This window comes from Poeciliopsis prolifica, unplaced genomic scaffold (assembly GCF_027474105.1).
Source record: "Poeciliopsis prolifica strain line A6 unplaced genomic scaffold, Auburn_PproV2 SCAFFOLD035, whole genome shotgun sequence".
In the NCBI taxonomy this organism is placed as follows: domain Eukaryota; kingdom Metazoa; phylum Chordata; class Actinopteri; order Cyprinodontiformes; family Poeciliidae; genus Poeciliopsis; species Poeciliopsis prolifica.
The window spans coordinates 4,796,770-4,807,277 of NW_026562410.1; the positions used below are offsets into that span (position 1 = coordinate 4,796,770).

Below are 10,508 nucleotides of genomic sequence, written 5' to 3' on the forward strand. Positions count from 1 at the left end.
GAAAAAAAAATCTGGGAATTAAAATTAAAAGTTTGGAACTTCAGCAAGTCTTATAATATGAAAAACTGAAACAGCCTTAAAGGTCAAAGAGGCTTTATTTACAAGTGATGTATTTACATTTTCAGGCAATAACCTGACCACTGAAAAGAAAAACAAACATTTGTACAACTTTGGTAATTGTTGTATTTAAATACATTCCTTTTAAGACTTCGCTTTGCAAAAACAATAAATGAATCAGCCCTTATAGAGGAGAGACTGCCATAATACGTAAGAGCATTACATGGTTTGTATTAAACAATATTTTAATGTGGAACAATTTCTAGAAAAAAAAACCTCCATAAAAGAACATGATTTACTGGAAAACATGATTCTTTAAGTAGAACTTTAGTCATTTATTTAAAATGAATAACAATGATATAAATTAAATCACCAACATGAAACAAGTAGCTTAAAACAGCTTCTTTTTTAAATCCAGTTATTTGTACCCAGATGATGCAGTCCTACATTATTTAAACAAAACGTGTGCAAAGATATTTCACAGATCGCTCTCTGCACTCGGTCACCAGCCTTGTCCTCATCTTGGACAGACGCTGTGGTCCGTCATTAGCTTCTCCATTCTTTTGATTTTGCGCTTGTTTTTTGGCATGGGTTTGTCGTACATGCCGTTTCGAAGGAGATGCTCCTTGCTGTGGTGAACCTGAGCGCCGTGCTGCAGCTGGAAGGAGCATAGAGCTTTCAGAGGCCTCAGTAATATCTGAGAATGAAAAAGAAACAAAAAAAAAACCAGTTTTTTTCTTTCAATTAAACAAGGATTTAAATATTTGAATTTCTTTTTGAGAAAGAAAAGGAAATATTAGCTAAATTGTCAACTGACTCACCTCTTGGATCTCGTCGTTCTTCTCTAGGACCGACAAGGCCACGGCGGCGCATTCCAGCGTGGACAGACAGATGTTGGAGGGCTGAGTCCGGATCACGTACTGGCTCGACAGATTCCTGTTAAGCTGGACCTGATGAATCAAAGCAGAAGGAATCGATGCAGTTGCTAATAGCCCTGTTGTAATACACATTAAAAATACACTCTATAATGAAATTCAGATACCTCTGTAAAATAGTTTCACATCGTCTATCAATGCTAGCAAAATCTGATTTATAATTTATGATATGACCACTGACAGGACAGCCTGCTGTAAAAGCAATGCACTGTATTTTTTTTAAATCACCAACAATGCTTTAAGTAAAAAAATAATAATAATAAAATAAAAGAAAGATCAAGCTTTTTCCGTAAAATGACCAAACTGGAAAATGCTAATCAGGCTACCATAACGATGCTGGAAACTAAATAAAATGCTAATTCTATAATCACATTTTGATTGTTTTGAAATTATTGTTGGTCTCTCTCTCACACACACAAACACACTAAATTTTTTAAAGTCAGTTTTCATTTATATAGAAACCTCTATCTTAGAACTAATTGATAGTTCGGCAAACTTTGGCTATGTTTGGGAATTATTACTTTTTGGAGGAAGATATTTGATAAAAACACCCGTCTATCCACGTCTTACGTTGTTTGTTTGTCTTTTTTTTCTTTCTCTGGACGGGCTGTACTGAAATGTCAACTTCATTGTTTCTGCAAAAGCCAATGTACTTTCGAAACTACATCAAAACGTTGCCCACACCTGTTTGGGCAGGTGGAACATGCTGTTTTTCAGGAACATGTTTTTGGCCTGGCTCCACGTGCCGTCTATGATGATCACATTGTGCTTCACGGCGGAGATCTCCAGGCATTGTGCCAACTCCTCCAGGTTCTGCGATTTAGGTCCGGGGTACAGGATGAGCGTTCTGTCGTCCCGACACACGGCGGCCAGCTCTGGATGCCTGAGTGCAGAACGATTAAGAAAACAAATGAGCAATTTTAACAATTTTTCTGGGGGAAGGTTTGGGCTGATAAAATGAAGCCAACTTACTTTTCCTCATTAAACCTCCTTCCTACTATAACGTTGCATTTTCCCTGTGGCAAACAAGCAGCAAGAAGAGGCACAGTCCGAAGTACTCGGCTTTCCTGCGAGCAGAATGCAAAAATGGAAGACATCAGCGAGTGTGATATTACAATCTGGTACGTTTTTTTATTTTTTTTAAAAGAAAAACAGAAAAACATGAAATATTTCAATAACCAAACAATGTACCAGGTCTTCAACTACAATACAAACTTGGACTTTTTGCAGCTTCTTCACATTTTGTTATACTTCAAACATAATTTTCACTTTATCCATTCTACTTTGCAAAATAGCTCGAGGTAAAAGGAGAGCAGGTGTGAACCGCCTGTCTCCAAGTCTCACCACAGATTCTTGCTTGGAAAAAATAAACTTTTGACTAGGCCACTCTCAGAATACATCCCTGCAGAATGATGCTGCCATTACCAGAGGGTTTTTTTCCCCACTACACACAGTTCATAATTCACCAGTTTGCACTAATGTCTGTCAGTCTACCACTTAAAAAATATTAATAACATCTATTTCGGAGAATTAGCCAATAAGAGATATGACCACGTGAAGCTTCTGATAGAACCAAAAGATAAACACACGAGATCTACTGACTCACCTCTGCGGGATGCTGCACTACGTACAGACATGTGGACACCTCCAGTGGTTGTTGCGGGAGAAAGGGACAGAGACACACCTTCTGAGGACGACTACAACATGGGAGGAAAGTTGAAGACGTGAAGCTCTGATTTCCCAGTTATTTCCCCCGTCTAACGCCCCCATCTGTTTTCAGCTGGTCGTCAGCTTTTTCTGAAACGATATAAATCTCTTCCCTCATTAAAGCATGCCATTTAAAGAATGTTGAACAAGAGGAAGTATATATATATATATATATATATATATATATATATATATATATATATATATATATATATATTTTTTTTTTTTTTTTTTTTTCTTACAGCTTCTCGTTCAGATGCTCGTTAACTCAAGCTAGGCTAGCTAGCGTTAGCTTCGCTCTCATTCAGCTCACCGGCAGCGCAAACATGTCGGTCTTCTTTCCTCAACTTCAACCGGGAGGGCAGCCAGGTCTCCGAAAGCGTCGACCAACTCGTCGTCTGCATAAGACTCGTCACAGGCAGGAAGTCCGTTTTCCACAGGAGAGCACACACAAGGACCATTGTCCATTGCGGTGTTAGCCACTTAGCTAACCTCGACGTCGCGTTCAGGTAACTCGGAAATTTAAATCCCCTCCATAAACTCAACCTTTTTTTTCCTGTAAAATGTGCCGGATTACATTTATTTGATTTTATATAAACACTGAATCTGTTTCACTTAAGAGGTTTTTAGTTTAAATTTGATGTTTAGGGTATTTTTTCCCCCCTGTATGTTTACTCGAATGGAGGAGCAAATATTCGAATGCGACCCGAATGCAACACACGCGCTCCACTGAAGGACAACAGCGTCAAAAAAAAAAAAAATGAATTTCCGGTGTAGAAACCGATCAAATAGTGAGGTAGTGATTGTTGTGAAAAGCGAAATAAAGTGACGAATTAACCTTGCAGTCATGGTTTTGTCATATCATCGTAAACTGGCTTTATTTCCCTAATCACAGTTGCAAAAGGAAAATGTAACTTGCATTCAAGAGAGATTTATTTCAGAGTAATAAGCAGCATTGAGATGGTTAAGGTTGTGAAAGGCACCTAGATTTCCAAAATGAAATCAATTTTAATTTGGAAATGTGAATTTGGGATTGCCGAGCAACAGGAAATTTTACGATTTTATTTGGTCTCGTCTTTGGGATCTCTTTTCTTGTTTTCCGATTACTGGTGCTCTGGATTTTATTTAGGTGAATTCGGGTAATGGAGCTTGATATAAATGCACACCAATTTTAGAAGAGTTTTTCTTTGTAAGTAACTTTTCCCTAAAAATTGCAGTAACATTTTTGAGAAATTTGACCGGAGTTAGTCAGTCACTTAAACCATCAAGTTTAAGTGACTGCTGCCTCAGCCATACTTGATGTCAAGTTGTAGCACCTGATTGATGCGGCACTTAATAAAAAGTCACACTTGACGTTGCACAGTAGCGCGAATATTGAAATAAAAATGTTTACAAATATCTCCAGATTAGCACCAAAAAATCTGTGATTCTGATTGCACAAAAACCCTCAGAAACAGTCACAAACTCCTTGATGGACTGATCAATGTGAAAAGATGTTCAGTATGATTTAAGACTGAAACAAACAGCTAATTATTGATATTTTAACAGTTTAATGGGTTTTATCAATATGTACTGGCACAACCGGCCCTTTAAGAATATTCAGACTTTGGATTTGGCCCAAAATAAAAATGAGTTTGACATCTCTGCTGTAAATGCCGTAAAGCTGCATGTAGGATTTTCAAAAAAGACGTGATCCGCACTGGCAGAGAGTTGTAAAAACTTTACTAGGTTAACTGTAAATAGTTAAATAGTTGGAAGAATGTATTCTTGCTTGCTTTCTGAAGGAGACAAGTGCAGTACAATGGCTGCTGACACATGCTGACACAGCATGACTTTTCTAATACTCCCTAAGTAGCACATTAATAGCAGGTGATGTGATTATAAATTCCAGCTAAAGACAAAAGAGGAATCAAGTGTCGCCTCAATAAGAGACACTTTCTAAGAACTGGACTTAGAAAGAAGATTCTAAGTGAGAATCGTCTTTCTTCTTTCTTAAATGTGAGAAGATTTACATGAGTGTCAATTGCATGATTATTTATAAAATAAATTTCAAAACCTTGCAACTTTAATTTCCTTTTGTAATGACATATTGAAACTGTTTACATGCATTCCAAGATGTTCATTGTATGTCAGTGATGGGCTTCTGAAAAACATCGTTTCATCATACTCAGACATGACATGGCTGAGTATGATGACGTCAGCAGTCACACTGATGGACTACCTGATGTGCTTTTTGAACAAAGCTCTTTCCACACTTTCCACAGTTGTACGGCCTCTCTCCAGTGTGGATGCGTTGACGGACTTTGCTCACACAGTCATGATGGATTTTGCTCCTGTTGATGCTGCTATAGTTCTGTGGGACAAAATCAAGAGAGACAGAGAAGGAAATATAATAAAATATTGCATCATAATTATACAAGACAGAATGAAAGATTTTCCATAAGTTCTTGTAGCGGGAGGAGGGAAACAAAGCTCTTTCGATACATTGATCGCTAAAAGAACACATCCAGTCTTGTTTGGTTGGTGGTAATTTAGTCCAGATTTAATAACTTTAAAAATATTTTACAAGGTCCAATGTTGTGCATATTTACAATCATAGACAGAAAGAGGGACGAAAGCAGACAAAGTGCAGATGTCCGTTACACAGGAACAAGTGCAGTACTCTGAACAGTAAGTGTTGCCTGTTTTCAATTCGGTGTCCAATGGAATAAAGGGCAAAATACGACAAAACAAAAAAAAGAACATTTATTTCTGAGAAATACAATTTAACATAAGACTAATACAAAGGGTAAGTGGTAAATCTGAAGAGTTTCAGCTTTTGAATCAAATGACTAAAATAGAAACTTTTCAAAGATATTTTAAGTTATTGAGACCTGCCTAAGAATTTGCAAAGTAGATAGTTGGCAGGTCCAACTTTGGCCCTACCCTACTTACTCCAGCAATCTAACTTATCTCCTCTCTAAAGAAGTTGTTTTTTTTGTTTCTTTAAAACACTGTTGAAATGTTATTTATACACTTTTACATGACGGCCTGTTTGTGTTTGTCCTCTGCAAGTCCATTGCAGCCACAGGATTGAGGGTTCCTGTGGCCAGATTCACCGTCTGGTCTGCAGCACAACCTCACATGCAAAAAAAGGGAAATTCTTTCCTCTCCTGCCTTTTCGGTGCAAATCCAGAGTGTGAAAAACAACGCTTGAGGAGAGTTTTCTCCCAAAATATGTTTTTAATAAATTATTTCAAGGGCACTGTGACTCAGCAGGAGTCGTGCCGGAGCGGAACAGGAACACATTGTTAATTTATTTCAATTCCGCATCGTAAAACGTTTCATAACGTGTCATGGGTTAGACAGACACATCAAATATAGCTATAGTACCTTATTTTTAATATGTGCACGCATTGCAAACTTGTGGCCTGGCTGTTTACAAGCCGGGGGAGAAGTGGTGTCATATTAACAGCCAGACGGGTTTATTTTTAGTCAAAGGTGCACCTTGACATCACACATGTTCTCAGATCTTTTTTAAAATTATTATTATTATTGGCACTCGTGACCCAAACCTTTCCCCCCTACTTGTGAATCATCCATTATTGCTGCAGCGACTGGGTTCACCTGGAGAAACGGAACATAACGCATCAATGTGACAGCAGCTGTTCATTTTGAGTTAATGCAGAGTCCAAGCACAATAATACTAAAAACATTTTTTTAAAATATATTTAGTCACAGTGGGACTATTTTTGTAATGTGAAAACCTAGAGTAAAAAAATAGCACAAAAAAATCAAACAAAATACATCACACTATGAATTTTTGTTGTTGTTTTGGTTGTTGTATTTGTAGCCAAGAAATCGGTAATGTATATTACGTTGGCTTTTCTGCCCACAAATGTATCAAACAAACACCTGTCAAATTTAGTAGTAGTTTTCAAAAGCTTAACAAACCACACAATCTGAAAATATTTTACAATGTATCCCTTAAGAGCGTACACAAACATAACAAGCGGATATTAGCTGATAAATTAGTCAGGCTATCTGCTCCAGCAATCAGAATGCACTTACCGTATACCTCTCTGTATTCATATAAACTAGACAGGTGCAAGTTTGCAAACAAGGGTGTTGTGTCTTTTTTTCTGGATTTGCTGCCACTGTCTGGGGGAATTCAAATCTGTGCAGGTGTGTACAGTGTACCAGATCAACCAAAAAATGAACTCCACATGTACGCGTGCAGAGCCCAATGAACTAGCGCACAGTAAAAAAAAAATACTAGATTCACACGGCACAGCATAAAACAATGCTGTATTTTCTGAAAATGTTGCAATTGTATTTTTTATTTACTTTGTATTTTTGCCTATTAATTCTTAACATATGACAAATCCCAACCCTTGATCATGCCAAAAGAACTGTGTGACCTGCTAGTAAGAGAATGACCGTAAATCATTCATTGTCAGAGCAGGTACAAAGTGGCCTGACACAATTAGTATGAAACAATAGACAGTACCATTCCATACCTGAAAACCTTGGGTTGCAAAACAATCAAAACCTCAAAAGAACTAAGTGGTGGAGGCTCAAAAACCACTTATTCTATGTGTTACACAACCTGACTTTAACCTGTAGGAACTGTGTGGAAGAACATTTTAGTGGGTTTTAAAACGTAGCTTTTTGGCTAAACTAAAGTATCACACACTGCCTTTTGTTTACAGCAGGATCAGCTGGTAAGGTGGTGGGTCTGTCTTCTTGTTTCTCCGTATTAACCTCTGTCTCAACATCTGTAGCGGTCGTTGCTGCTTGACTCTCACTTCTATCTTCATTCGGTTTTGTTTCTTCCTCTTCGTCTGGTTTTGCGTCTGTGACAGTCATCTCATCAGACTCCTGGGTGCTTTCACTCTCCAGGGCCCCGGTTTTCAACTCAACTGGATCGCTGTCAAGTTGCGCAACTTCAGATTCAGTCGCCACAGTGTCTTCTTCATTTCCATCCCCTTCGTCAGCAGTCTCTGCAGGTGATGCTGTCTCTTTTTCCTCCACCCTGTGCTCCTTTCCTCCAGCCTCCTCTTTCTCTTGTGCAATCATATCAACCGGAGTAAGAGGTGTTAGATCCAAGCATGATTTAGAAGAGGATGTCTTCTTTTTCCTGGGAGGGACATTTGGTTTATTGAGCTCGGACTCTTGCCTTCCCAGTTCTTCTCCTCCAATAGATCTCCTGTCCAGGTCTGTAGGACCATCATCTACAGCCTCCCAGTCTGGTTCATCTGGCAGGAACTCATAGCTTGAAAAGGCGAGAGGATCTACTGGGGTTTCTGAGACTTTTTCTGCAGCTATTGAAACGCTTTTTTGAGTCTTGATGCTCCTCTCTGCTGTTTGAATGTCGTCCTCTTCTAGGGATTGAGGGAAAGGTTCTACGTCACAGGGAGAAGAATTGGCACTAGACCTGAAGAAGTCCGTGACTTCATCTGAGTGTTGCCTCTCTTTTTCAGACTTGGCGAGAATGTCTTCAAAGTCATACATATCTTGAGGTAGAGTTCGAGATTCCTCTGATGTGAAAATTTCTTTTTCTTGCTGTTCTGTCTCCACTGCAGGAGTCTCATCGATCAGGACGAATTTCTCTAAATAACCTCTGGCCTCTCGGTCTGAATGCCTGCTATGGAAGGATTTCTCAGACGTCGTGCTCTCTGCATCCTCCTCCTTTTTCCTACTGCCCAATGCTTCCTCATACAGGTCAGTGTAAAGGAAAGCCATGGCTTTCGGCTCTTCCAGCAATATTTGGTCAATAATTTTTGGTGGTCCTTCAGGTAGGAAGATTGGTGTCAGGATGTCCTCTTGGCTACCGAACAAAGACGAACCACTTGGTTTGGAAACAAGCCTAGATATTGGACTTTTTGCTCCTCCGACTTCGTCAGTAATGTCCATACTTTTTAAAGTGAAGTTTTCTGTACCACCATAGAAGACATCGTCCAGGAGATCACTGGTTATTTCCTCTAAACTCACTATGTCTGATTTATCAATGTCCACACTTTTGGCCATTGTGTGATTTTCAGGTGCCTCTGGTTTCTCAGCATCCAGGTTGTCAGTGGCTTTTTTTGCCTCATGCTCCTCCTGCCCTTGTGGAATCACAGCAGGACTTCCTGGAGCCTGGGCCTCAATCAGAGAGAATGCCTCAAAGTAGTCCACATTCCCAGTTGCTTCTCTTACTGGAGGTCTGGCCACTGGAGCTCCTGGTGGGTCCATTGCACCAGGACCTGTAGGAGGTAAAACCTTTATCTGATCACCAGTTTCTGCTGAGAATAGTAAGTCATTGTCTTGAGTCTCTGCACTGGTTTTGGGAACAAGACTCTCCTCCAGATATGACAAGTTGTCAACCATTTCCTTGCTCTCCTCTTCGTCCACCGTGGCAAATTTAGGAGGAACGACAATGTTGAGGATTTCTGAACCTTCTGACACTATCCTGAACAAACGCTGCTCTTTGTCCTCCAGAAGATCAGTCACTTCCTCTTGTTCCTCTTCCGCTTCTGTTTTTACATTGGGTTGGGACACTTCTACCAACTCTGGTCGCCCTGAGACGCTGTCAAAGGTTTCATCCCACAGTTCTTGCTCTCTTTCCGCTTTGCTCTTCTGATTGTTCACTCTTTCTTTAGGTTTTCTCTGTCTTGTGATCATCTCTTCATCCATGACAAATATGATCTTTCCTGCAGGCTGAGACCCCGATGCTCCGAGTCGGACTGAAGCTGGTGAGCTAACATCCGCTGTTCCTGCGGCAGGCGTCCAAGGTGTGGCACAGCGACTCGCGGTTGTTTCCCATGCGATCCCGCTGTCTTCGCCTTGCATAGTCACCATGGAAAAAGAAGTGTCCATCAAAAGGCACTGCATTTTGGGTCGGACGCTGTCATCGTGGACGGCCTCACGTAAACTAAAGACATGTACACAAAGTGACAATCAGGACCAAAAAGCTCTTTCTTTGCAAGTCTTGAGTTTTACACAATTTATTTTGTTCTCCTAATGAAAGCGGCAATGTTCCAATACAAAGATTGTATTTTACACGCAACCATCCAGCACTCATGCATACAGAAGTTATCTTTCTATGCAATATCCTTCATTGTTTTTACAGTATTTCATATAAAAACAATTCAGTTTCAGCTGATTACATTCTCAAAGCAAAAATACCTGTTTCGAAGGTTCTCCACTTCATCACTTGCTTCAACATTTTGTTCTGGTGCATCTTCCGCACCCAACATCGTCATTTCGGCTTCGACATCAGACCGTGCTAAATCTTCTGCCAATGTATCCATTGTAGGGACTATCCTGATGGATTTGCTTGAGTTTCCCAGCACACTTCAACACTGTCACTGTTGACCACTGCGTGCTCAAGTTGAGTTTTCATGCTCAGCGTAATCTTGAAATAGAAAACCGGCCTTCCTGTGTTTCATCTAAAGTATTTGCAGCATGTTGGGGGAGCTCACTTGCCGTCTGTTCAACGTGTCTGATTCAGCACATCTGTAATATCTTAGCATTTTATTATTTTTTTATGGGATAGGTGGGGAGGGAGTTTAGTATTTTAACAACCTGAACACAAGTGATTCAGCATTTTAAAGAAATGCGTGATCCCTATCACTCCTGACTGGTCTATTTTAGTGCTGGTGGCCTGTATCCAGTGTCATGACTCAGTCTGTGGGTCTGACAGAGACAAGAGGGTTGAATAATTTTTTTTTTTTAAAATAAGTATGGATTTATTTGGTTTTTTCTTATTTGTGCTTTCTTATTTTTCTTATTTCCTTAGAATCAAATGAATACTGACAGCAGAGAAAGACATCCAGAGTAAACACAAAA

General features: G+C 39.6%; 2 protein-coding genes across 2 annotated transcripts; both read right to left on the reverse strand.

The window, feature by feature from the left end:
- Positions 1-76: 76 nt before the first annotated feature.
- Positions 77-3,233, reverse strand: dtwd2 (DTW domain containing 2). Its single transcript, XM_055052348.1, has 6 exons — positions 3,013-3,233; positions 2,599-2,689; positions 1,965-2,059; positions 1,677-1,875; positions 879-1,007; positions 77-754 (listed from the first exon to the last, which is right to left on the reverse strand). Exons 1-6 carry the CDS (start codon positions 3,165-3,167, stop codon positions 575-577), a joined length of 849 nt encoding a protein of 282 aa, XP_054908323.1. The 5' UTR covers positions 3,168-3,233; the 3' UTR covers positions 77-574.
- A 1,997-nt stretch (positions 3,234-5,230) lies between these two features.
- si:ch1073-398f15.1 (cardiomyopathy-associated protein 5) lies at positions 5,231-10,074 on the reverse strand. Its single transcript, XM_055052349.1, has 2 exons — positions 9,846-10,074; positions 5,231-9,591 (listed from the first exon to the last, which is right to left on the reverse strand). Exons 1-2 carry the CDS (start codon positions 9,968-9,970, stop codon positions 7,359-7,361), a joined length of 2,358 nt encoding a protein of 785 aa, XP_054908324.1. The 5' UTR covers positions 9,971-10,074; the 3' UTR covers positions 5,231-7,358.
- Positions 10,075-10,508: the final 434 nt, after the last annotated feature.

Excerpts from the sequence above, each read along its gene's own strand:
- si:ch1073-398f15.1 (XM_055052349.1), bottom strand. The coding sequence starts at position 9,970 with ATGGATACATTGGCAGAAGATTTAGCACGGTCTGATGTCGAAGCCGAA. Across the intron at positions 9,592-9,845 it reads GTGGAGAACCTTCGAAACAG|TTTACGTGAGGCCGTCCACG; the intron begins GTATTTTTGCTT and ends ACATGTCTTTAG.
- dtwd2 (XM_055052348.1), bottom strand. The coding sequence starts at position 3,167 with ATGGACAATGGTCCTTGTGTGTGCTCTCCTGTGGAAAACGGACTTCCT. Across the intron at positions 2,690-3,012 it reads CCGACATGTTTGCGCTGCCG|TCGTCCTCAGAAGGTGTGTC; the intron begins GTGAGCTGAATG and ends CCCATGTTGTAG. Across the intron at positions 2,060-2,598 it reads TAGTGCAGCATCCCGCAGAG|GAAAGCCGAGTACTTCGGAC; the intron begins GTGAGTCAGTAG and ends TTCTGCTCGCAG.